The 27,340-nt window shown below is 38.4% G+C and overlaps 1 protein-coding gene across 19 annotated transcripts in view; it reads left to right on the plus strand.

The window, feature by feature from the left end:
• Positions 1-24,448, plus strand: part of TRAK2 (trafficking kinesin protein 2) — a 39,796-nt gene extending 15,348 nt beyond the window's left edge. For 9 of the 19 annotated variants that reach the window (XM_040562382.1, XM_040562380.1, XM_040562378.1 and 6 more), the window contains 14 exons: positions 190-243; positions 790-860; positions 1,488-1,604; positions 1,812-2,021; positions 3,847-3,925; positions 5,028-5,158; positions 5,370-5,444; positions 6,656-6,793; positions 7,764-7,843; positions 8,506-8,706; positions 8,842-9,140; positions 9,486-9,764; positions 10,458-10,557; positions 12,213-24,448. In XM_040562382.1, coding sequence (XP_040418316.1) covers positions 190-243; positions 790-860; positions 1,488-1,604; positions 1,812-2,021; positions 3,847-3,925; positions 5,028-5,158; positions 5,370-5,444; positions 6,656-6,793; positions 7,764-7,843; positions 8,506-8,706; positions 8,842-9,140; positions 9,486-9,764; positions 10,458-10,557; positions 12,213-12,891 — 2,513 coding nt within the window. In that variant the 3' untranslated portion in view covers positions 12,892-24,448. The remainder of the gene's footprint in view (positions 1-189; positions 244-789; positions 861-1,487; positions 1,605-1,811; positions 2,022-3,846; positions 3,926-5,027; positions 5,159-5,369; positions 5,445-6,655; positions 6,794-7,763; positions 7,844-8,505; positions 8,707-8,841; positions 9,141-9,485; positions 9,765-10,457; positions 10,558-12,212) is intronic. The other 10 variants (XM_040562390.1, XM_040562385.1, XM_040562384.1 and 7 more) reach the window with 3 other exon arrangements.
• Positions 24,449-27,340: the final 2,892 nt, after the last annotated feature.

Below are 27,340 nucleotides of genomic sequence, written 5' to 3' on the forward strand. Positions count from 1 at the left end.
GGGGGTGTGTGTTAAGACAGTCTTGCTGTCAATGCTGTTCTAGCTACAAGTGCAGAGCACCACACTGTATGGGCTGCTGTGGGGAAAGTTAACTCCATCCCAGCCAGACCCAGTAGACTATTTCCTTGAATTTTAATTTTTTCTCCTTTTTATTCTTTCTTCCCCGTCTTTCCTTTTCTGTTACTGTAGCTCTTATTGAACTTCCTCCCTCGTCCTTTGCTGGATCTCACAAATTTGCACAAGGTAATTCAGATTTCTTCTTTACTAGCATATTCTGTTTCTCAGGACAGAGTTTTATATTTTAGCTCCAAGTTTTGTTCAGGGTTGTCACAAATTCTTTTTGCTCTTCGTTTCTTCTTGACTTAGTCCTGTTTTTGAAATACTACTTGTTCTCAATAAAGTCTGCAGGTGTTTTCAGCTATATATGGATATAGATTATTTCTCTCTCTCCCCAGCAGGCTGGATGATTTAATAGCTTATCTGTATTCAAAAAGTTGATCTAAAGAGATTCTTCTCCTTTTTCTAAATTTGAAGGATGTGCAAGCACCTCAACTTCTAGCTAATATTGCTGAAAGCTGTAAATACTCAATACTTTGGATCAATCTCTTAAATGAGCATCGTTTCATACTTCTGAAATTAAGATGTATTTTGATAACCTCTGCTAGTTTCCACAACTAGTTGCTGTATTTGAGCATATACAAACAATGTCCTCTGTGTTTTAGTTCTCTCCCTTCCAAGCAGTCTTCTTGTACTTAAGCAACTTCAGTAAGTATGCTTTTTTCTTCTCAGTTTTAGGCACAGATAATGTGGAGCAGAAAACCTACAGTGACACTGACGTGGTCAAACATCTGCTAGCTGAGGTATGCTCATCTCTGTAATATAATTGTGTGAATACATTTGAGGACATGTATTTGAGGAAATTATTCAGCTCCTGGAATTTTTGCTTCAGTTATTTTCAGGAGCTGCTTATCAAACATATGGGTCACGAGAAGCTGTCCAGTCATTTGCACCACCTCAGAAACAAAATTTAGCAATACTATGGATACCTCATAGGAGCTAGCATGTAATGAGAAAGAAAGATTTCTTCTGCTTTCCCAGTGCCACTTGGCTTTTACCTTCTCATCACTATTCCAGTTAAGCAGTCTGTTTCTGGAGAATCTGTCACTTGAAAGACAACAGGTCTAAGTGTACACGACTTCTTGGAATGACACAATAGAGCCCATATAACTTCACCAGTACTGTACCCAGGTTAGGTGCCCTCCCCCTGTTACCGACAATGACTGTGGAAGAGCAGCATAGTTATGGATGTGTTTTGGATCCAAAGGATGAAACATTATTGTTTTATCAGTGTTGCAGAAGCAATCCATTTGAGAGTGAGTAGGGATCTCAGAGTGCTGCATTAAACAGTAGCTATGAAAATCTAAAATTACACTGTATTAAAACTTTATCTGATTAAAAGTAGACACTTGTACACTTTTTATGAGCAGAAGGACCGGGACCTGGAACTGGCAGCTCGAATTGGACAAGCCCTGCTTAAGCGAAACCAGCTGTTGACAGAACAGAATGAAGCACTAGAAGAACAGTTAGGACAAACTCTAGATCAAGTGAGTGAATATTTTTTTTCATTTTTTTCCATCTCTTTATGATGATGAGAAGAGGATTAATAAAAACATATTATTTCATTGTGAAAACAGTTGATTGCTGCTTTCAAACTACATAAGTATACTTAGAAAACATTCTCCTAATTACCATAGTTCAGTCAGCTTTCATGGTCCAAGAACTGACAAGCTGGTGATCTTCTTTTGTGCTAGGTTAACCAGCTGCAGCATGAACTATCGAAGAAGGATGACCTACTTCGTATTGTTTCAATTGCTTCTGAGGAAAGTGAAACAGATTCCAGCTGTTCTACACCACTTCGTTTCAATGAGTCTTTCAGTGTATCACAAGGTCTTTTGCAGCTGGATATCTTGCAAGATAAACTCAGGGAGCTGGAAGAGGAGAACCTTGCTCTCCGATCGAAGGTATAGCTGACTTACAGTGTGTACCTTATATGCTGGATATGAGATAAATTGGGATTGTTAAAAAAAAAAAAATGCAGCATCTAGGCTTCTCTCAGAATATATAACTATTTTGTTTCACTGTATGCAAATCATATCCAAACACTTTTCCTCCACATCCTTCTGTTTCCTTTACTACTATTCATTATTTTCTGAGTCCTCAGGTACTCCTTTCTCAATACCTTTGTGGTATATGATGAAATAGGGGAACCTATGTGAGCACCCAGCAAAAGTAGTTGGACCCATCAGGTCCTCAAGTTTGTGCGACCAGTTCTGGTGTTAACCTGACTGCAATTAGTAGCAGTCTTTTGTGAATTCAAACTTTGAGTTGACAGTACATCTTTGTCAACGTATATTCAGTCTTAAGGATTAATAAGCTTCCATTCAAATCCTCGTAGAGACTCAGTAAGTTCTGACTATGTTATTAGTTTCTATATTTTAATTGGTCTCTTTCATGTATAAAACATTAATATAAGTAAGTGTTCCTTTACAAGCATAGGGACTAAATGGCTAGACAAAACAAATGGCTATAGAACTCATGAAACTAATGGTTACAAGATTTGAAATCTGCAGATGCACAATGTCTCTTGTTTGGAGGTGGAAAGTGGAATTTGTAAAACAGGAAATCAGTTAAGTGTGTGTTTGTTTGTTTTTTCCTTTTAAGAAAGTTTGGGTGTCCTTTGTAAGAAAGCTGGGTGATTTGTCTGAAGTTTTTTGAGCTTGTTACAACAATACAGTGAGAACTAGAATTCTTTAATGTGAAAAGATACACTCTTTTCTCCTTGATTTGTCTCCAAAATATTCAGAATGAGATGCACATACTCCCTAAAACTCTTAGGAGCAAATGGATAATTCAGTAGTGCTGAATAGAAAAGAAAGAGGGAAAGGTCAGATTTATTTTATTATGCTCCTAACCCCATATATGATTACAGAACTTTATGGACCAGGGGTGAATTCAATCTATCTTAGTGGGGGAAAGAATGGAATTAAAAAGAGACTGCTATCATTCTGTGATATAACATAACCTTCACTGACTTGAAGTAGCCTCAATCATATTGAGCCTGTATTTGCACGTTTTTATTTTTGTGTAACAGCTTTATATAAAGAAGTGTGTTTATCTACACTTGTGTAGCTGCACTTCTGCTTGTTTGGACAATCTTTAAACACCATTACTAAGTACTAGGGTGAGTCAAATGCAGTCCTGTGAACTTGCACGCTTATGTGTGCAAAGTTTAATATCAGGAATCATCCTGACAGTCCAAATGGAGATGGGAATTTACTATGATCGATGTTGTTTAGACCTATTGTGATACAGTCTCTGGCCCAGAAAATTTCCAGTCTAAGTAAAACAGTTGAAGAGTACGGGGAAAAGCTGTTCTATTGAAAGCTTTTCAGTACTGTCATGGAGTTGGCTAAAAATTTAGTTTTCAAAGTTTCTTTGCCTTAAGCTCAAAAGCAAATTCAGTTGCTTACTTCTGATTACTGTGTTGGTTTACATTTCCATACCAAATTACATATTTCTGCAAAATTTTTTATTTTAGTAGAGGCATGAGAGAGATCAGGTTTTGCTCATGTGTCTGTGGGTGGATGTCTGTTATTCAAAAGTCTTATACAATTCAGGGAAACAAACTATGGTGGAAAAAAATGGTTAGTAAGGACAGAGAGATGCATAGAAATTAGAGAGAGAGGGGAAATTCTTCCATTGTAACAATATCCAAAATAAAAACATGTAACATTAATATATGTATGGATAAACTGAAATTGGAAAACCAATAATTTTTTTTTGAAGGCTTGCCATCTGAAGACAGAAACCATTACGTATGAAGAGAAGGAACAGCAGCTAGTCAGTGACTGTGTCAAAGAGCTCCGTGAGTATCCAGCCTGTTTCTCACAAAAGCAAAACAGTATTTGAACATCTAGTGCCTAAACCTTCTCTTAGTTATCCCTGAAAAATGAGCTTCAGTAATTTCAGTCCTATAGTAAATCTGAGGTACAATAACCGCTATCAATGAAAGGGTATATTTAGCTAATTTACAGTATCTTAAAAAATAAATATTTAGCACTGTTAGAGAATCATTTTTCTAACTTGGTTAGCACTGATGGAAGATTTTCTGTTGTTTAGAAATAAATAAGATAGATACTTTGTTGCTTAAAGGTTATGCTTCTAAATATGTAGTCCCATCTTTATGCAAGATCGATCAGACTTTACTATGACTTTGCTATCCTTTCAGGTCAAGTGCACAAGAAACTACAACTGTAGTTCAAAAATATTTCAGCTTTCTGAGGTGCTTTGTCACCTTAGTTCATGAGATGTTCAAAGGGAAAAAAAAAAAAAAAAAAAACACTGAAAACTGTATGCAGTGGTACTTTGGGGAATAGATAGTCACCAAAATCAAAAGCTAAGTAGGTGTATGTTATGTTGAGAAGGTGTGACAAAATCTCTTTGCTTACAGAGAATGGTAGTTAATAACAAGATCAAATCAGAACCTGACTTCATCATATTCCAATAAGTCTGGCCCTGCTCATGAGGCTCTATGTCATTTAAAATAATTTATAGCAGCTTGCTTTGGATTATGTTATGGTCATTACACGTATCTGTGCTATGTATGTCAGGTTCTGCATACTCAACTCTTAATATATTACACCTGCATTTGAAGTTAACTCTCTCTCTTCCTACCTATCCCTTCTCTTTTTGATTTCCTTGTGCATATTCTAAGGCTCCTACTCATATGTACTCTGAATTAACTTCCTAAGAATATCAGCTATTTTGCAGATTGTTGTTGACTATCTGGTTGATCTTTTCTGGTGTGTGTGGTTTCTTTTGTTTGTTTGTTTGTTTGTTTTGGGGGGGGGGTGAGCCTTTGTTTGTTTTGGGGAGGATAATTTTTTGTTTCAGTTAGTTGGGGAGAGCGAGTTGTTTCCCTTTCTGTTTCCTTTTCCTTTCCTCTAAGTTGCTTTTACATCTTGTAGGGCAAACAAATGCTCAAATTTCCAGAATAACAGAGGAGTTGTCAGAGAAGAGTGAGGAGCTGGTTCGCTACCAGGAAGAGATCTCATCCCTTCTGTCTCAGATTGTTGATCTTCAGCATAAACTCAAAGAAGTAAGGGAGTGCTGATGGAGGGTGTGTGTGTGTGTGTGTGTGTGTGTGTACCGTTCACATACATATGTGCATGCTTATAGTGGGTAAAAATTTACTTGCAGACCAGGGGTTATATCACAAGAAAGTGGCTGTTTCAGGAAAGTATGGCAGAGGATCAACTTCCTTAGGGGAATTGGCTAAGAAAATAATTAGCGCTTTTTTGTGCTTTCAGCATGTGATTGAAAAGGAAGAGCTGAAACTTCACTTACAAGCTTCCAAAGATGCTCAGAGACAACTGACAGCAGAGGTACTTAAGGCTTTTGTGGGTGGATGGGTAAATGGATGGATGGATGGTTGGGCGGGTAAAGAGAATACAAGAGGAAAAAAAACTAAATGACTATTGTGGTTTAACCTGTCAGGCAGCTAAGCACTGCATTTTGTTCAATCACTCCCATCACCACACTCCCCCAGTGGGATAGGGAAGGGAATTGGGAAAAAAAAAAAAAAAAGAAGGGTTAAAAAAACCTTGTAGATTGAAATAAAACTTGAGTAAGATAGAAAAGGAAGGAAAAATAATAATGATAAAAGAACATACAAAGCAAGTGATGGACAGTGCAATTGCTCACCACCAGTTGACCAATGTCCAGCCAGACCCCAAGCAGCAGCACACCCCTCCGCCAGCCAACACCCCCCCATATTTATTGTTCAGCACGATGCCATATGTTACGGAATACCCCATTGACTAGTCTGGGTCAACTGTCTTTGTTCTGTCCCCTCCCAGCTCCTCATGCACAGCCAGCCTCCTTGCTGGCTGGGCAGCACAAGAAGCTGAAAAGTCTTTGACTTAGTGTAAGCACTGCTCTGCAACAACTGTAACATCAGGGTGTTATCAGCGTTATTCTCATCCTAAATAGAAAACACAGCACCATGCGAGCTACTAGGAAGAAAATTAACTTTATCCCAGCTGAAACCAGCATAAAAGCAGCAAGAACTTCTAATTATTTAAAACTTCTAATTTTTCATTGTGGTTGGAGTCAAATGATAGGGGGAAAAGAATAACGATGTTTAGTTAAGTCTACACAAATATTTTTGTAGTTCACAGGAGTCTGAAAGGCATACAAGGTGTTCAGACTAGGTAAATCTTGTTGTTATTAGTAGTTATGAGAAACGGAGTGCTTTCATGTGAATATTGCTGCTTATATCAATACTGTAGCTCACTAGATCTTAAGGAAATTCTCTTCTGCTTCTTTTGCATCAATATTTGCAGAGTTTTTCAAGGTATTTTACTTTGAATTTTATACTCTTGAGTATATATGTGTCACAACTAAAACTGGTATGGGTGATATGCTGAGCATTGTCTATTACTGCTTCCAATTCCAGATGGTGTGTGCTGTGCAATGGGAGAAATATTATAGTCCCATCTATATTGGTTTCTGTAGGAGTTACTCAGCTTCACTGTGTATTTTATTTGCTTCTGTTGAAGTTTAATGGTATCACATATACTTTTTTTTCTTTCAGCTACATGAGCTGCAAGATCGGAATGCAGAGTGTCTAGGGATATTGCATGAATCACAAGAAGAAGTGAAGTTGCTGCGCAGCAGAGCCCGCTCTGTTGCTTGTCTCTGCCATCCCCAGTCATGTGGAGCATTTCCTGTGGTAATAAATACTGCTAGCATGGTGTATACCTACTGGCACATATAGGGCCTGTAATAGCGTAGAACTGTAAGAGTAAAACAGCTGTTACAGGAGCTGCAGTGGAAATGATTTTGTAATAGGCAAAGGAGCTGAGCTAACAGTTTTTCATTTCTTTAATGTGTACACTTCTGAGAATTTAATGTTTAGTAGATTAATCATTCATTTACCATTTTGTGATATTAAAATGTTTTTTCCTTTTTATATGACTTTTCTGTTAAGTACAGGAATTGGTATGTTCAATAGCTAGTGCTCCATTATGCCAGTATATGTGTATTAAATTTTATAACTTGACAGCATTTTTTTAAGAAACAAACCTTTTTTTGAGAGAGAGTTCAAACCGTATTTTTCTTTCTTTATGTAGTTTATGATGTAATTTTGTCTCCTCATCTCCTTATCTTGTGAGATTAAATTTTAAGCATAATCAGAAATATATAACCTTAGGCTAATTGCTGAAGATAACTAAACCAATGGAAAAAAAAGCATTTATTTTCCTCTTCTTCTAAGTGTCAGGTATATTCTGAGTAGTGTACTCACAAATTTCTGGGCTGTGCTGGGACTTTGTCAGGCTTTGGTTGATCATTCTGCATATACAGAATCCTTCATGTATGTTTTTGACCTTGTAAGAAGTGCTCTTACAGTTGTAGCTTAACTTAAGAAATTAACTTTAAAAGTACCAAAAAAAAACAGATTTTTAAAATGAAAACTGAACCCAAACCAGTTATATTTAGGTGTAATTATGGTGTAAAAATTCTCCTGCTTGCCACCCCCTTCAAAGACTTACAGGTTTGTGTATTACACACAGTGTGAAACATAATAATGAGGGGAAAAAAAAGAAATTTTAGAGTATTTTAAAAAGATATTTTCTGCTAAAATTGTTAGGAAGAAGATTTCTATTAACATGTCAACTCTTCTGGTTCCCATTTTTCTCTAGGATTCCCTTGCAGCAGAAATTGAAGGGACAATGCGGAAGGAATTGAGTCAGGGTGATGAATCTCTTCTATCCAAGCAGAAGTATGTTTTTAGATCTGTGTGTGTCATTTCAGTACTTTTTCATGTGCTTGTATTAAGTAAGGTGAAACTGGTTTCTGGAAATCTATAAATGTGAATGTTCACTCTATGATAAATTTTCTACATTTTTTTTGTAGTATTTGTAACTTCTTTGCAGTATTTGTAACTTTTCAACTTCAAAACCTGCTATTATTTGATTCTATGAGGAAGTTGGGAATTTGCTAAAATGTTATTTCATTCTTCAGTTTCTGAGATTTTTGATGCAGATGCTCTGATACACAGCACTAGTTTTATCGCTTTTACTGCTTATATAAAAATCTCCGGCAAATGAAATTATAGCTGAAAGACTGCTAACAGTTTATAAAGCTGAAGACGTATTCCTGAAGACTTTACTTTTGAGCAGGAGTTAAATATAAGCTCCTGAAATTTATCAGGTGGTTATCAATAGACTGTTTTGTTCTTTCAGGTCAAAGTGAGTAGTAATTCAGACACTTATTAGAGCAGTACTCCCTAAAACATGGGTGTGTTAGGCAATCCTGTTCTTCTGGGCTTAAATCTTTTTAGTCTGGTCTCTGCCATCTTTTGCAAATCTGTTGCTCAAAACTTTGTTATCCTTTAAAAAATGTTTCTGAAACTCACGTTTGTTTCCTTGATTTTTCCTGCAGGGGTCAACATAAACGAGTATTCGACACTGTCAAGGTTGCTAATGTCACTCGTGGACACTCGTCTTCCTTTTCTGTCCCATTACCAATTCCTGGTTCTAATAGGTCAAGTGTTGTTATGACAGCAAAGCCTTTTCAGTCTGGCTTACATTCGGAGTGCCACACACAGATGACCCAGAGGAGCAGCTCTGAGAAGAATTTGAAGTAGGAAACACAGTCTGTTGTCTTTCTAAACTAAGTGACTTAAAGCTAAATCCACACTGGACCTCTGCCATGCAAAAGAGAGAAATATTTAATTTGGTAGTCTTAATATCTATTATTACTTCATGTTTCTCACAGGAGCACGCATAAGTGTGGCCAGCCAGGAACCCCTGGAGACAATGACTTAGTCACAGCTCTGCACAGGCTCTCCCTCCGTCATCAGAACTACCTGAGTGAGAAGCAGTTCTTTGAGGAGGAATGGGAGCGAAAAATGCATTTGCTGGCTGAGCAGAAAGAAGGGGCAAGTGGTAGTAATACACCAACAGAAAGCTGTTTTTCCTTGGGTACAAACTCAGAATTCACTGATTTCTCTGCCAGCTCTAGTAACCTCCGTGTCCTCCTACCAGAAAAATTGCAAATTGTCAAGCCCATTGAAGGTAAGAGGATGATCTTCCTTCTCCTATCAGCAGAAAAAGATTTCACATTAATTTGCCAACTAAATTATTGTTGGTGTGTGTACAGGTAGATGTGATATGTAATAAGAGGAAGAAGTAGCATTTGCTGGCTATGTACCAGCTAGCTCACCAGAGTGTTGCTTTGTACTTGGCTTTCTTATAAAGGTGCTAAGTGTTAGGCTTTTTCTTGTGCTTGGCATTGCCATCCAAGCACACTATGTGTATCAATGTTGGCTCCAGTTGGCTGAAATTTTTATAACAAGCATTCTTGTAACTCAATGTAATTGTAAGTAATGGCTCTCAGGAACTCTTCTTTTGACACACCAGGATCTCAGACCCTGTTTCACTGGCAGCAGCTTGCTCGACCCAACCTAGGCACCATTCTGGACCCAAGACCAGGTGTTGTTACAAAAGGTTTTACCCCTCTGACTGATGATAGTGTGCACCACATCTCTGACTTGGAGGAGGATGATGAGGAAGAAGGTGAAGGAGGTATAACATTTCAAGTGCAACCATCCTTTCTGGAGAAAAAGAAGTGTGCAGTGTCAAAGCAAGAGTCAGGGATTTTCCTGTCACCTATTACTTCAGCAGCAGTACCACTCACTGGTAAGAAGCATAGTTAGTGGTTTTTCCTCCTTTTGCATGCCAATTTCTGCTTGTTTTTTTTGCAAGGACTTCATCACTGTTTATGTGCTGAGTTGTCTGATTACAGTGTGGGATTTCAGACTGAAATTTCTTTTCAGGACTTTTTTTTTCAGGACTTTGTTAACATTTATTTTGGTTTAGGAATTTGCCTCCAAGAACTTTGAATTACTGTAGTATGGAACTGCATAAAACTAAGTGCTAGCTCAAATACAATTTCATACAGGTGGTACGGTTGCTTCCAGTTCTCTTCATCTTCAGAGCATTTTGCAAGGTTAGAAGCCTGTGTCTGTGCAGAATGATCCTTGCTTTTAGGTTCAGGTTGGATGTTAGTGTTTCTTGTAGTGCTAGTTGGCGTCTGTTGTTATTAATGTTACTAACGTTTGAAGAGTGTAGTTTCAGCTCATCTTAAATTGGGAAAAAAAGCATAAAGCAAGTAACTAAATGGATTTTAAAATAAACTGATTGTAGTATCTTTTTCTCAATGGAAAATATTTGGCCTTGGGGCAATGATGTCTTTGTTGTTGTGTTTGTTCTTTACTTCAAAACAAAACAACAACAACAACAAAAAGATTAGCAATGCTAATAGCATCATCTTAAACTTTGCTTTCATTAGTACTAATCAGTCTCACAGGATGTAAATTCTCTACATTGCAGCCTCAAATCCTGGAAAATGTCTATCTTCAACAAATTCCACATTTACCTTTACTACATGTAGAATCCTTCATCCATCTGATATCACCCAAGTTACTCCCAGGTATGATAACATCCTAAGAATTGCTGCGTGGGATTGAACAATTGTGTTCTGTCTTCTGATATATGAACAAGTTTTAAAAAATACCAAGACAGTTAGGCAGCACATAAAAAGTTACACATAAAAATGGTTGTATTTACAAAGGGGAAACTAGAAATTCTCCACAGCGAGAGTTAGAATAGGTTAAGGTAACTTAAAGGAAGCAAATTTATACTCTTAAAATAGCAAATTCCTTGTATCATATACCTATTGTATTAAAACAAAAATAACAACAACAAAACCCTGTCATAATATGTTTTATTCTGTCCTTTTTAAAAACTAAGTTATTGCTGGATGTCGATGTTCTAATACACTTGCTGGATGTCGATGTTCTATCTAATACACTATAGTTGAGCACAGTTTATATTTCTGGTTGTGTAAAATTAAAAAAAAAAGTGACTAGTATTAAGATTTTCATGACAATTAGCTGAATACATTGTGGCTTGGCTGGTTGTGCTCTTTAAAGCAGAATACCAGTTTAAGTGGGTCAAGTGTCCAATTCAAATTGCAAGTCCTGATTTAACTTGTTTGCATTTTTTAAGTTATTAATCTCTTCTATTAAGGGTCCTCTAAGTATGTCCAACGTCCAGTATCCATCAAGAAATGTCCTTTCAGAAAACATAATTATACTCAGTGTTTCAGGAAGCATCATCTGAGTTAATATAGAGCAGAAGAGATTGCAGTGTTTGTACATGGGAAATAAAGATTAGTATCTGTGTGATATACTACAGCTAGTATCATTCAACAGGGTCTTTCATCCAAATGTGCCACTTGTTAGAGTTTTATCATAGGTAGCTTTGGGTATTCAGGTTTCATTGTCTGGAAATTTAGCAATTCAACTAATGTGTTCTTCAGCGAAGTTTCTCCGTGTTTTGTCCTCTTAAATGCCTTTGTAATTGTTTTATGAAACGTTCACCTAAAAGCTCTGAACTGACAGCTGGTCTTGAAAAGTTTTATGCTATCATATCTAACCTTAACTTCAAAAATTAAGTTCGGTTCTAAACAGAAGGTAAAACACAACAATGAACTTGATTATAGAACACTTGGCGTAATCTTGTCATAACAATTTATTTTTCTTTCATAGAACCGTAGAATGGCTATGGTTGGAAGGGACCTTAAAGATCACCTAGTTTCAATCTCTGCCATGGGAAGGGACACCTTCCACCAGACCAGTCTGCCCAAAGCCCTATCCAACCTGGCCTTGAACACCTCCAGGGATGGGGCATCCACAGCTTCTCTGGGCAACCTGTGCCAGTGCCTCACCACCCTCATAGTAAAGAATTTCTTCCTAATACCTAATCTAAATCTACCCTTTTTTAGTTTAAAAACATTACTCCCTGTCCTATCAGGAGTTTTTCCTTTCCATGGCCAGACATTAAAAATTATATATGAAAAATAAATTCTTTGGTACTTACACCAAAACCCCTCTGTCAACCAATATTGTCTAGATATTTTGCAGAACACAAATACTGAAACTACTAAAGCTGAAGTTAACAGAATAAGTAACAATAGTTTTCTTTTTCTTGTTTCTTTCATATACTAAAAGGCACATACAGAGTCAAGCAGGTATGAAGATGTCTAATGTGTGTATTTTCTGTTTCATTTTTATTTTATTTCAGCTCCACGTGTGCCCCATTTTCACTTGGAAATAGTGGCAGCAGCACTGGAAATCCAGTAGTGAGCACTCCAGCCATGTCTTACAGGCTTAATATTGGAGAATTTCTCACCAACAGAGGAGATTCAACTACTACCCTCAGCAGCACCAGCAGTCTGGCACAGCTTTTGCAAGAACGAGGCATCTCTGCCAAGGTTTATGATAGCCCCCTATTAGAAAAACTGCCTTTGCTACAGCCCCCTCAAACAGTCCCTTTTCCTTCTACTCCACCCAATTCTCCCTCACATTCACCTTGTCCTTCCCCTTTACCATTTGAGCCTCGAGTGCATCACTCAGAAAATTTCCTGGCTTCCCGACCAGCAGAAACATTCTTGCAGGAAATGTATGGCCTAAAGCCCTCCCGCAACGCTCCAGACATAGGCCAGCTGAAGATGAACCTAGTGGACAGGCTGAAGAGGCTGGGTATTGCCAGGGTGGTTAAGCCCCCTGAGACAGAGGACCACAGGAAGAATCAGGGGCCAGAGGTTAGCTTGCGGAGGCAGGACTCAGCTGTGTTTTTAAATGCTGGTAGCAACTTAATGGCAGGACTGAGAAGAAACCAGAGTCTTCCAGCCATGATTGGAGCACTGGGAGCTCCAATCTGCACACAGTCGTCAAAAATGGATATCCTAAAGGAGGACTGACTGGTATGGACTTCTAGCATAGTAAATAATACTTGAGGGATAAACATCCAGTATGGGCATGGTTAGGTGCGTTATAGAAGAGTTGAAGAAGGCATGTGCATGTTAAAAGATGGGGGAGAGAGAAGTGTTGGGATCAAGGAGAAGAGAACAATGCTTAGGTTTGAGGAAGAAGGCTTTGGTGGAAGATAAGAAAAGAAAGAAGCCAAAGCTTAGTTTTGTGATCCCTTCAGCATCTGTCTTAGCTTAAATAAAAGACCATTGTAGACATTCTCAGTATTTCAACCTTTTAAACTGTATTTGTAAAACCATCTTACGGGTGCTGTTCTATTTTTTCTGCCATATGACCATAGGATTTTACTATTTGTTAGCAGTCAGACCATATCATTTAAATACAATATTAAAATAATGATCAGTCTGACCAGCATCATTGGTCCAAGTTCTTCTCTATAGCAAACAAATGCAAAAACTTGGGACATTTTTGATTCTTGTATTTTCTAGTTCAGAAACCATACTCTTTTGAACTCCCCACATTGAGAATCAGGTGAGAGAACCTTTAATTCTATGTAAGAAAATAGTACTTATATTTATGAACACCAAAATATGTGGTCAGCATTTGTCTTTTAAGAGTGCAATTGTGCTAGTGAGGTATTAACAGAAGTTAATTTCTTTCCAGAGCTTCTGAAGCATACAGTGGGAGGTGCAATGAATAAGAATTACGAAGCAGAAAAGTATATATTAGGTGAAAATTTCAAGCTAAGAAATCTTTCCGAAGTGTCCCGTGCATCTTTTTAAATGAGGGTATTTTTGCACATACAAAAAAATCTCAGGCATATTTTTATTTCCTTTTGCAACACTGAAACTAGGTGCTCAATTCAATTATTTCAATTCTATTTGAAATACGCAGAGAGCATTTACTTAAATGCTTGAAAATTCAGTAATCTGACTCTTCTCTTGACAGGTAGACATTCTATACATTTTAGAGTTTTGCAGTAAACATCATGCCTTTCATTCAGGTATTTCTGATTTTAGGCAGGATTTTGTTTAAAAGATTTCCTTCAGAGCAAAATTTACCATTCTATATTCAGAAACAAGAGGTGAAAGCTAGTGTTCTTTGTAGCATTTTATGAACACAGATCAATTTTATCTGTTGGAATCCCGTGTTCCAATGATGGAGAGTGGTTCTGAATCTGCTTTTGAACAGAACTAAGGCAGGCTTTCTGTCCCAAAAGAAAAATCATTTGGAGAAATCTGATTTCTGAGTGGTATTCAGTGAAGTGTTATTGTCCATGCTGCTTTTTGGTTTCCTTTCTGTTCAAGCTTTTAGTTATAACTGAATAATCTACAATAGATTTGTAAGGTAACTTAAAGAAGAAAAAGTATTTGCCCCAAGTTCTTTAGAGGAATAGGCTAGTGACCAGAGTGGAAAGGGATTCTTAATCTGTATGTGATTTTTCACTGTACATATTTAAATGATTTTAAAGTTTGTTTTCATACAATTAGATAAAACAGTCAACATTTACCTTGGCTGTTGCAGTGTATGTGGAACATAATGGCTGGTATCTTTTTGGGTGCATGGTGTGAAGCATTGGTATAATTACACTGATTTGCATTTGGCATATGGCACATCAAAATAATCAGCACTGTTTTTGCTTCAGGGTTGAGTGGAATAGGGTAGGAAAACAAAGCTTCTTAAACTGATTTATATGTGGCCCTTCTGCTTGTACATCCCTATAGATCTTATGATGACTCTTTGATATAGCAGTCTTTTTTTTTTTTTTTTTTTTTTTTTTTTTTTTTTTGTAAAATTAAAACGAGTAACCACCTCAAACTTGCACAGGGATTCTCAACAGAAACTTGTCTGTCAGCAGCGCACAGAAATATTCAGGAATTCCTGGAGTTGCCTTTTGCTATCTAAGCAAAAACTTAAACTTATAAAAGGTGAATTTTATTTAAAATACTATATATGGGTTAATATTTTTTTAATGAAAAATATTTACTTCTTTTGTGTAAGTATTTGTTTGTACTTCCTTAACTGTGCACAGGGTCTTACCTAGCTAAATAAGGCAAGAATGAAAGGGCTGGGAGGAGGTAATGTTGCTCTCCAGTGAACTAAGGAATGAGTTGACAAAAGGTTAGACAGTTTTGGTATAAACAGAGAAGTATATAATGTGTCAAAAGCATGTCCATTTTATGTACATTTATTATAGGAATACATGTAAGTAAGTGACAGACAATTTCTAAAGGTATATCACTGTGTTTCTAACTAGCTTCATTAGTTAACTCCAGCCATTTGATCACTGTGTGTTATCAACATAAACAGCAAATCAATTAAGTCAGAATTCCTTTGGCAGACCAGGTTTCCATTAAAATTGATATAACAGCACATTAATTAAATGCATGTTACTCTTTGGGACACTTCCGTATTCCATAGCCTAGCAATATAAACTGGTTCAGTTCAAACTGTATTATGGATATGTCGCAAGGTTGTTTGTTTGTCTGTTTTCTGTAGGATAATGTATTCTCGGATACTTTACACAAGGCAGGAAGATGATGAAAGAATTTGTATACTGTTGCGTTTATCCAGTTTTTGATGCTGTGGCACAGTGCTATTGAAATTCTGTTGTGCATTTTGTATGCATGTGTCTGGCTTGCAGCAACAGGGAAAGATTTACCACTTCTTCCAAGTTTACTGCTTTTTGCCAAAACATAGAAGACAAACTTTTTTTGAATAACGTACATGTTTCTGACAATATATTAAAGTTGCCATCGTTCTAGGAACTGATTTGACTTGTTGCCTCTTACAAGAGATGAAATGAACTCGCGTGACTAAGATGACTGAGCTCCTGCATAAGATCATTTTGTCCTGTGCAAATGTGATTTGGTTGAGTGAATTAATGGAGAATTGATGGAGAAATGCACTTGGCAAAGGTTCTGTTACCTTGCAGGTTTGAGACAAAAATAGGCGTTACAAAGAAAGGAATTACCCATGTTTGTGAAAGTTTCAAGACAGTGGGAGAGAAATTCTTGTAGTTTTTACCTTTACTCAGATTGGCTTAAACCAAGTACAATTGTATAGCTTTCTAGTTTTAGAGACATACAGCTCAAGTTTCACTGTGTTTGATAAACTTGGAGGTAACTGCACACTTGAAATACCTGTGGTTGATGAAGCCAAAAGTCTACTTTAAGTTAAAGAGCAGCAGAGAGGGAAGGAGAATGTTAGGTTTGAGCCTCCTTTGACTGTTACACGAGAGGATTACACACAATGTTTTCGAATGGTCTGGGAACTTTTGTTGTTGTTGTTTTGTTTTTGTTTTATTTTCATCAGCTTTTTGCACTTACTGTTGTTTCATAGTGGAATGTAAATTTCATAATAAACATGTATAACGTCATTTTTCAATATGTTGGTCATCGTGTGTGGTTTATTCCAGGTATCGTCTCCTATACTGCAACGTTCTTTAACAAAACTAAAATTAGACCTTTTTAAAAATCAGCTGGAATTTAGTGACTGGTGCACAAGCTTGGTGAGCTGGTATCTGCACAGCACTGTCTGTAAAAGCTATCTGACAAATGGATTCAAAAATTTTATCAGGCTGTGCTAGGCTGTTTGCTGTTGTGTTTATACCTAAGCAATTAAAGGTAGTATAGATGTGCAATACAACCTGCAGTTAGACTTTGATTGCAATGTAAAAGTGTGATAGTTAAATCTAGAAAAAAAAGAAAAAACACACTTAAAGAGTACCTTCTGCTGCATTTTGAAAAGCATTTTACTTAATGAAAAACTTCACAGAAATTCATGAATCGCTCATCAATTTCTAGACAGAATGTGAGCCTCAATTTAAATGAATGTCCTCGTGTTTTCTGTTACTCTTGTAGTTGTTTTTCTCTCCTGTCATTTTACAGCACATAATATGTTCTAGCATTATGGTGTCAACTAGCAAAAAATAGAAAAGAGATTGGACTTCTTTGCTAGACTTAAGTATCCATTAGGTTGGGGAGGGGTTCTGCATTTATGGTCTCCTGTTTGGAAGTGTATATTCTTCCCTTGTTTTCTTCAGGCCTTCAAGGGAGGATTGGGTCTTTTCACAGAGAAGTGTGTGATCAATGCTGTTGTTTTTCTGTCTTAGTAGCTGATGTTATGTCAGCCCTTCTCTATATTTGTCATGAAATGGGAGGAGAGATTGAAACCAAGCTACTTACCCTTGAGGAATACTGCCTTTGTGCAGGTATCACTGAAGTTCCCTTTGCGCATTGGTGCCAAATTTTTGTCTGTCATGTCAGCCTCCAGTTGTGCATACTTCCAGTGCACACTTCTGCAGTTGCTTTTCTGGCTGAAAGGCTCTTATCATTTTCCCAAAAATACTTGGTTCCTTCCATGGTACAGAATGGAAGCAGCATTGATTTGCAACTAACGGGTTCTTACTCTGGTTCACCTAACTTAATTACTGGCAGTGGTTCCTCTAGTAGTCTGTGTGTCGAACATTTCAAGGAACCGGGAACCACCACTATCCTACAGTATATATCCTGTATTTATTTAGCTTTCTTTCTTTTCTAACATGAGACTTGCACACTTGTCAAACTGAAGCTGACTTTTCAGCTCAACATTTCATATGCTGAAGCCTGAGTTGGATGTCTTGAGGGTTGAACTGGTCATGATGCAGTCTCTGATAGCTGCACATCCTTATAATAGGCCACCATAACAAACCTGGGACACTTTCTGTGCTGTGCTGTGTTACACCATTTGCTAGACAGATAAAAGTTCCTATTATTGTCATACATGTCATACATACATAACATGGTGATGTTAACAAAGCATACATATATAAACACTGATTTGATGATGTTTATGTATTTTAGTCATTCTCTCCTTAAGGTTTGGGCTTCCTAGCTTCTCAGCTGCTGACATAACGTGTCTCTGTATCCTTCAGAAAGCCCAGTAAAACATTGCACGTACTCTTTAAAGTTCTTCTCCAGTTTTCAGGGGGATGAGGGATTCCACTGCCACTGGAGAGAAAGGTGAGTTTGGGGGAAGAAGGCCCTGAAAAGTAGCCACTCTTTTCTGTTGATTTCATCTGTCCTGAAACACCTGAGCCCAATGGCTCAGCCAGCTGAGCCCAGCCAGCTTTGTTCTAAGCGGGTACACTCTCAGGTTTAAGAGTCTGTGTTGTTTTTTTTTTGTTTTGTTTTGTTTTACTTATTCTCTAGCACTTTAGATGTAAAAAGGGGAAAGGTCTGATGCTGTTGGGCTTCTGGGAAGTGAGTTAAATTGAAGCCATTAGAGTTCAGTTACAAAAGTTCTTTGATTCAGCAGGGCAGGATTTAGTGAGGACCCTGTAGGACTCTTGCTGGGAGTTACCCTCACTCTTTCTGGTATTACATTAATAGTTGGCAGGACAGACTTTTCTTCTGCTTACTCAGCACCTGTAGATCTTGCTTATCTCTTAATGCATGTTTAGTAGCTCTTGTGGGGTGAGAGCTGGGGAGAACTGAGTAGGCTTTACTGCTTTTATTAAGTTGAATCGCCATTTTAGTGTTGTTTTTTTTTTTTAAATCAGTTGACGCTCATGTTCAAAGAAGGGTATTAAAATATGTGAGATCATTTTCACTTTTATTTGGTGTATATATAAAGTCGATCTGTACTCTCAATTCGTTATCTGTATTGATATAAGTAGCTAATTCTTAGGACTGCTGAAAGTAGGCATCTGCCTGCAGAACCTGTAAAACACTCGATACATTCATACCTACCATTACCTATGTGACCAAACTGGATATATTGCAAGTTGTTTACAGAAAAGACTAGTCTCTAGTACTTGTGCACAAGCCCAAAACATCATATTAGATCCATTCCTCTATGAACAAATTTTGAAGAAATATTACTGGACACACAGCAGTTGCTGCTCAAACAAGATTTACAGATGTGTATGCAATAACTGACTTTTGACCTTCAGTAATGTACCTGCTGTGACAACATGAGGCTTTCTAAGAAAATGGAGGAAGGTGCACTAAATAAATAACAACAGATCTAATACTGAATCCTCCTCACTTCTCTTTCAGTATTTTTAACAGCATTCCTAGTAGGTAGTCATGACTCAGACTCCCTCTGTGTACAGTGTTTACCAGAATCCTTGCAACAAAAGTGGTAAGAGATGTAGTAAATCTCTGCTAGACTTGGGCAAGGTAAGCAAGAAACGTGAGTAGGAGTAACGAGGACTTTAAGTTCTTAACATCTGCTGTTCTCAAAATGCTCTCTCTCTCAGCTCTGTTCAGTTTGGGATTTGAGTTTTTTTTTCTATATGGTAGCATTATAATTCAACAAATAATGATATGCCTACGTGTTAAGATTCTTGTAGACATTTTAAATAGTTGCATATCATAGAGTATACATGCTGATGTGAAGTATTGTATATAAAAAATGTAAAAAAGTTAGGCTAATACCTTTTACCTCATGATTGGGGCATGCTAAGAGAGCACTAACAGATTATCTTAGCAGCTCCATGATGGACAGTAATTTATGCCTTTTTAACATCATTGCATAGGATCAACTATCTGAGTCCATATTAATGTGTACAGGTTATAATAGATGAAAGAACCTACATAATTTTAAACAAAAACAATTAAAAGATTTGTCAGTGTAAAGCTGGGAAACAGTACATGGTGTTTTTGTTGTTGTTGTTTTTCCTGTGAATTGTGGTTTATCTATAGCATAAATAATTCTAACTATTTCTTATTTTAAAATCAGGTCCCGTTTACTAAGGACCGTAGAAAGCCAAAATAACTTTCTGCTTTATGCAAAACCTTCCAGGATGTCCAAGTTAGTATCTGCTTAAAAGAGGAGAGATCTCAATATAAAAGATTAAATGCTTTCCCACATGGAAAAAAGGTGAAGTTTATACCCTGCCCCCAACCCCTAAAAATATAATTCCCTAAAAGCTTTGGCTGCCCATAGTAACTGGAACCTTGCTTTAACTAGAGGTTGTGGTCTTGTGGAAGTGCCGCAGCTCTTCAACCTAGGGCACTTGCCTCAATACCCAGTAAGAGTTGTAACCCCTTTGAAGCTGCAGAAAAAGAGCTAGAACTAAACAGAAAGCTCAGGTGTGTCTCAGTAATGTGCAGTAAGGGCAGCACAAGGCTGGCCAGCTCCGGCCTCCGAGGTGGCTCCCGCTAACTGGTTAAGACCCCTCTTAAAGCCCTTTCTTTCATATTGATGTCTTAGAAAATACCAAACAAAAATATGCCTTTGTCAAACTTTCTTTACACTATAGTTTAATATAACAAATTCATACAGCCCTTCTCGAACTGTATTATTTTAATATTGGTCTTATATCTGACTTAAAAAAACATAACAGTAATTTTCTTTTTCTGTATGATATTTATGACCTCCTTGTATTAACATTTCAGCTGTCGATGTTTATCCAAGTTTTAGACAGCCAGCAAGAGTTAACTCTGTCACTGCTTCTGTCCATATTGTTGGGTATCCATATTATAGGGAAGGATTCTGAAAAGGAATCCAAATTCTTCTGACAAGATCCTTCCCCCCCCCCCCCTCCCCCCTGAGATATTAGCGTATTGTCTTTCTTTTTACTCATCCAGAATTATATCTGAAAGAACTAGTTCTGGCATTTGTATGTAATAAACAAATATGTAAAGAGAAAAAGAGAGCAAAATACAGGTTTCTGTTATAGACTCTTTGAAACGTAAGCAGCCAACCATGAGTCCCCTAAATGACCACAGTAGTGTGCTAGGCACACTGTAGCACTGAAGATTTGCATGCCCTTCTATGGCTGAACGATCAGCCCCCTCCCCTCCTAACCTCAAAAGTTTATGTCCTTGTTTCCTAATGATCATAGTTGAGGCATTCAGCCAGTGACCAGAAAAACAGTGCTGACACTACTGATGTTGTACTAGAGCTGGTCTGATCAGCAAAATGCAATGCTTTCCTCATTCCACTCGAATTTCTTGACGTTCTAGTTATTTTGGAGTTTTGCCTTTTTACCTTGTCTTAATGTTGACAGTCTTTTGAAGCTGTAAGGTGTTAAATGATCTTTGCTTAGTTCCTGCTCACTGCTGGCCCAAAACTCCACATTTAATTACTAAAATAACAAAGTATACCCCTAGTACCTTGCAAAGCTCCTCCGTTATAGCTGATCACACCAACCCTGCAGCACAGGAGGGTTTTGTTTTAGCAATACAGTTGTGGTTCTGATGACTGAAACATTTAAGGATGCTAAGTAACTTTTGACTGCAGCTCTGAACCCTTTTCATTTGCAGAGGTATGCTCCCATCCGGGAGGCTGTTGGAAGCAAAGCAGGAAGCACCCTCATGTGAGTACAAGGGCATGAAGGAAAAAATGCTCCAGAAGGAAAAAATACTCTTACCAGAAGAGATGTCAGATTTCCTGCTTCTGATCACTATCCAAACCTACTGCAGCTTTGAGGATCCCAACTTCCTATTCTTTGTATAATGTACTGAACGGGTTATTTCTGGAACTAAAACCTGTGGTTTTTTTTCTGAGGCCTGGTGTGGACCTAAAGCTGAAAGCTGTTTTTAATCAGGCAATCATACAGGAGGTGGGACCTACGTTAAATAATTGAACTGCAGCCTTTGATTTTACCTTCTTCTCTTGTGAACAGGATATGCTCTTACTGCCTAGTTAAAATGGATAGTGTCCTCTTGATGCAAACTGTTAACCTGTTTCAAGCTTCCACTTTAAAAAAATTCAAGCGTTACTCCTCCAGGACCTATTGAGACTTGATGATTGGCTTTATAGAGCATTACAGGACACAGGCATCCCTGTGTCTCTTCTATTACTTTCTGAGCTCCCAAAGTCCTGTCCCAGACAAAACCAGTCTTTGTTCAAATGTGCCTTATTTCTCTGGAAGTAGGCTCTTTTGTGGTTTGTGTTTGTTTGTTTGTTTTACTTTAGAGCCACCTGCCTTAAGTTTTAATGTCCTGAATGCTCACGTTCCTTTTTGTGCTTGTGTGAGTTGTGCATAGTGCATCAGGAATCCATACCAGGGGTGGAAAACAGTCAACATCTTTGCATCCTGGCTGCTAAGTTCACAGAATTCAGTATTATTATGAAAAATCCTCTGCAGTTCCAGATTGAGTCATTAAATTAATAATGTTATGTTGATTTCCTTCTGGCTTATCAAACTGGATGTAAGTTATGTTAACGTGAGAGTGGTTGTTGATAAGGGTTATGCTGTTTCAGGGAATTTTCTCATTTAAAGAAAATGGGGTGCTCAGCATCAGCCCCACAGGCAGGGCTGTTGCCCTCTGTCTCCTGGTGCTAACAGTGTTACAATTTGCTTTAGTAACACAGGCTGAAAGATCTGTCAGTTCTCATTGATTATAGGCTATCATCAAGGCTCACTTGCAGCAATGAACTCCCTGCCTGGAGGATGTATGCATAAAAGTCTGCACATGTGGGTTATGGCTCCAGCTGCAGCTCCAATTGGCAATATATAGATTGATATACAGATTGCATCAGTACCCTATTTTGTTTCTCAGTTGAGTGACATCTTGTGGTAACTCTAAGCTCTTGATCTGTTCTGCATTATTTAGGAGTGTGCCATAGTCTTAGCTGGATCATGGAAGGTGATTGCTAGCCAACTTGTGCTGTTGGACTTGTGGCTTATTCATCACTTGGGTCAGTGACAAATTGTTTTTGTTCAAGAACTGCCACTCTCAAAATTCATCTCTTGGCTGTCAGTAAGGGCTGATGTTTGGACACCCAGTCACTCAGCAGTTTGACACCTGCTTTTGCTTTTTGCTTCATGATTGACAACTTTTGTCAGTTTTACTTCTCTCGTGCTTCACAATTGTTCTATGTACTGATATAGTAGAAGAATACAGTTTAATTGGTGTCTGAGGGAGAAGTGTTTCTGATTCATCGCCCCAAACTGACATGCCACCATACAATCAATATATCCCATCTCACATCCTTCCGTAGAAAACATGAAGGAGAAGCAGGCAAATCTACCAAGCAACTATTTCCATGGCTTAGGAATTCATCATGTAATAGGCTGAATCTTGTACAAAATACTTCATTTTGCTGAGATACATGCTGGTCTTGTCTTGGGGCCTGCTATTATGGCATAGAAATCTTTTTAATGTCACATGGGTGCAACTGACTAATTCCTGAGAAGGATCGTAGGTTGGTTTATGTTGGTTTCTTTGGTTGGTTTTGAGGGCTTAGATGTGATTAAAGGTTTAAATTCACCTTAAGGGCTAAATGTTGTGTTTCCGTATCCACATCCCCATTGTTAGAGTAAATATTATTATCCAGAATCAGGAACAAAAATTATGAATTATGAGTATTTCCTCTCTGGGTTCCCCAGGCTGCTGTAAAGGCTTTGGAAATTGCGTCTGGCTACCACCTCCTACAGGATAAAGAGCATCTCCCTGTAATCTTCCTGAAGGGTGTCTCATTGTTCTGTGGTAGCTCTGTACTGCTAGCTGCTCTTGGAAACAAATTCACTGAAATTTTGGGACGAAATCATATTTCATACCTGCATTTCATTCAGACGTTTCCTCCAAGGTTTGAAAAGTTGGTGCTGGAGGAGTGACTGATCTGTACATCCTGCCCTAGTCTGACTGTTGTGGGGCACCACTTGCTAGTGCTTCCCCCTAGCTGGTGCTCCAGGAGGGAGGGGGTTGTGCACGCTCGGCAATTGTTTCCTTCCCCACTGTTCAAAAGAGGTATTAAAGCTGTGTTCTCTCACTAGAGACACTGCAAGGACGACAAATGCAGCAGTACTGATTCATCTTTTTTCCTCCCAGTCACAAATGCTATTCTAAGGACACTGCCAAGGCACTACAAATTAGTCTTCTGTTACCTTCACAACTGGTTCTCTTATTTATTTCTGGCAAGAGTATTTTCTCTCCCTTTTCATTATGCCAGTGTCTCAATGACTCAGACTCTGATGTTTTGCCTTACAGTCCTAGGGAGTGCAGAAAGTGTCAAATACCATCTGTGTTTGCTGTTATACACAGCTAGAATACCTTAAATAACTCATTTTTTATTTTATTTATATATATGTGTGTGTGTGGTTTTTTTTTTTTTTTTTTTTTTTTTTGCATCTCATAGCACACTTCAGGCAGGAATAATGAGCACAAGCTTTACACACATTTTTTTCTTTTTCTGCAGGTATTTCTGAAACACCATGAGCAAGACACTTGGAGAAAACAGAAGAGCTGCAGAAGTCCAGAAGGCAACTTTGGCTCTAGAAGCAGTAAGAAAACCTGTGTGGTCTGGATGTGTGAGTGGCACAACTTTACTAACTGGCTGGGGGTATTCGACATAAAGCTTGTAGGGAGTGTGCCTTCCAGCCTGAAGGGCAGGGAGGCTGGGCAAAGTGTCCCAGAGCTTTTGGCACACACACACCCCTTAGAAAGCAACCATAGGCCAAAAATGATTTTTTGCTTAAATGGATTTCTTTGTGTCTACCTTAAGTATGAGTCATCAAACACTTCATGTTGCAGCTTGATCAGGTCCCTCACCACGTGCTGCTGTAATTAAGTAATTTGGTGTTACTTGGTTTAAAACATCTCTTCATAAAGGAAAAAAAAGAAACACGCAAATATTTTACCCTAAAACATTAGAGCACCTGTAATTATAATCTTCAACTGCATTATTTTGGCTGCATAAAGGCTGACACCAGCTGGCCAGCCTGAGGAACATATAACATACTTAGGTCTTCTGAAGGATACAGTAGTTTAGTGGAACTCTTCAGCAGGCAGGATCCATTCCTGTAACTTGAAGCTGGACTTGTCTAGTCAGTTAGTAAAAGGGAGAGCAGTCTCATGGCACTGCCTCCAGGAAGGGCTGTCTCCTCGAGTCAGCCACTGCGATCCAAGACATTTAGCCTTTGCTGTGCTGAGTGAGAGGGTAATTATGCTGGAAGCTATGTATTATTTCTGCATTGCTGAGTTAGCCAAGGAGACGTGCTGTTAGGAATGGGAGTTAATCCATACTGTAAGGGGCTTGGGCACAAGGCTCTGGTACCTGCAGTGTAACTCAATGGGCCCCAAGGGTTCATTGGGGAGAGCAGAAGAAGAGTGGGTAGGGCTATAAGACAGAGTGGTGAGGTATGTGCTTTCATCCTATGACACTGTGTGATTTGCTGGAGACAGATCTCAAGGAGAAAGAAGAGGAACTTGAAGCCGTGGGACCATGCTGCAGGATGGCCAGAATGGGCTTCAAAGAAAGGTAGGAGAAGCATGTGAGATAACACTGTAGCACTCAACAAAGGTGCAAATAAGACATCTGCAGAGGTTCTACTCCCTTGTCTGGCCTGTGAGGGAAGTTAATGCAATGCAGCCATTGTCATACTTTCAAATTTCATAAAATATTTTTCCTCTCAGTAGCAAGACGAATGCCAGCAACTGACACCTGTAAATCATAGTTCCATTTATCGCATATATCAGTTTTGATGCTTTTTGACTAAGCCAGTGCCTAGGTTCATGATCACTCTGGTAAGACCAGGCTAAAACAGGAATTTGCTAGTACTTGTAAGGTTAGCAAAGAGTCAAGGCAGGTCATAGTCTTGGTCTGTCGCACACTGTCTTGGCACGTGATACAGCATGGCCCATAGTCCAAGGAAGATGTTAACTCCTCAAGCTGAAAAAATAGAAGCAGGGAATGCTGCAGAGCTGAGGAGTGGGGTAGGAGAAGGCAGTAACAGGGATTTTTCAAACAAATACACTTGGAAAATACTAGCATTGCTATGATAGGCTTTGGTGTTTTATTTTTTTTAGCTCTCTCTCTCCAGGAATTCCCTTTAAACTGAAGCACCTAAGCTGCAATACTTGTTTTTCTTTCATTGGCATCAGCACTTCTAGGATGTACTGGGGAGTGGGTCTCAAATGTCCTAAGCAGGAATTCATGGAGCTAGGAAACATACCTGAAGGGGTGGAGTCACATATTTTAAGGGAGAGGGTGAGTGTGTTGATTGATGTCTGGTACATGTCTGCTGTTTATTTTAAGGCGCCCTACTCTTTCACCCCTAAGTTACTACTCTTTAAGAATGATAATCTGGGCACTCCCCTGCCGTGGAGGCTACAGATACTACAGCATTCAGTGTAAGGACAGCCTAAAAATCTTGGGAGCTGTTGCAGTGTGGATGTTTGCTTCCTGTGGGTCTGACTCTTATTCTGTATGTGCAAGAAAGGCTCTGTATTTCACTGTCCCACTTTTTTTCTCTTTCAACTTACAGCAAATTTAGCATATTGCTAATCGGCTCACTTCCCTGAGGAAATCTGCTTAAGAGAGGATATGCTGGCAGCCTGCAATAGTGCCCTGTCCATTAGCTGTTAGGAAGCTGTATGTTGGTGTAAAAGATCATGGTGGTCTACCTAGGGCTGTACTGCCAGAGTGTTACCTGCAAATGCATACAAGGGGGAATAAAGGGAAGTCCTCACTCTCTGAAATTTAGGCTATTTTAGACTATTTCTGGGTGACAGTTCTAACAATCTGCTCCTTTAAAATAAAATAAATAATAATAATAGTAATTAAAAAAAAGTGAGTAGGGAAGCAAGGAGGGAGTCAAAGTAACTGTGTTTGTTATTTGTTAATACTTGTTTGTCACAAATCAAGTTAACAATTTGCTGCTGTTTGTATTTACCAATTGTGATGTTGCTCAAATTTATAAAGAAAAGAAACTAACTGCTTTTTTTTCCCTTCCTTTTCCACGAAGAAAGCAAAATATCTACTGCAGAAGAGAAGCATCAAGCAGAACATTACATCAGTTGAAGAACAACACCAGATAACTGCTCCTTGATGAAAATGTTATCCTGAGGTAAGTACAGAATTAGTGAGCAGAGACCTACGAGAGTTGGCATGAAGTTAGAATACTCTAAAATCTGTAAATGTTCTGCTGTGTGCGCTCTGGCCCATCAATGGCAGTACGCTTGTCACTGCCTGGTGTGCCATCACAGTGGCAGGAGTGCCTCTAAGACCACACAATATGTGTGCCTCAGCAACATGCACAGGCCCTTTGAAGCCTGTCCAGTGGTTGTCATGTAGCTTTACGTATTTGCTACCATACCAGAAGCATTAGAAGTAGAGGTGATTTCCTTTTTCCTTCACGTGAATAAGTGTAGTGAATAATTAAGTCTGTGGAGCTGCAAGGATTCCTCGTGAATTAGCTAGATGGCAGTTGCTTTATAGCAGGAGACTAATTGTGGAAAAGATTGAAAACTTACAGATTTGACTTCTAATTGAAGAATTGCTAAATCGGATTCATTACTCATTATATGAGGAGATTCATAGTAAGACCTTGTTTATGGCACGCATTAATCTTGCTGGAAAATTCACCCCTATTTTTACACCATGAAATCCTGAGTAACTATCTCCCTCAGCATAGCCAACTGTTTGCATTTGCTGTATCTTTTCCTTTTGATTCCTAAGGAAAAAGTTTCCTTCGTGAGCATCCTGTCAGTCAGACTCCTG

This window comes from Cygnus olor, chromosome 6 (genome assembly GCF_009769625.2).
Source record: "Cygnus olor isolate bCygOlo1 chromosome 6, bCygOlo1.pri.v2, whole genome shotgun sequence".
Taxonomy (NCBI): domain Eukaryota; kingdom Metazoa; phylum Chordata; class Aves; order Anseriformes; family Anatidae; genus Cygnus; species Cygnus olor.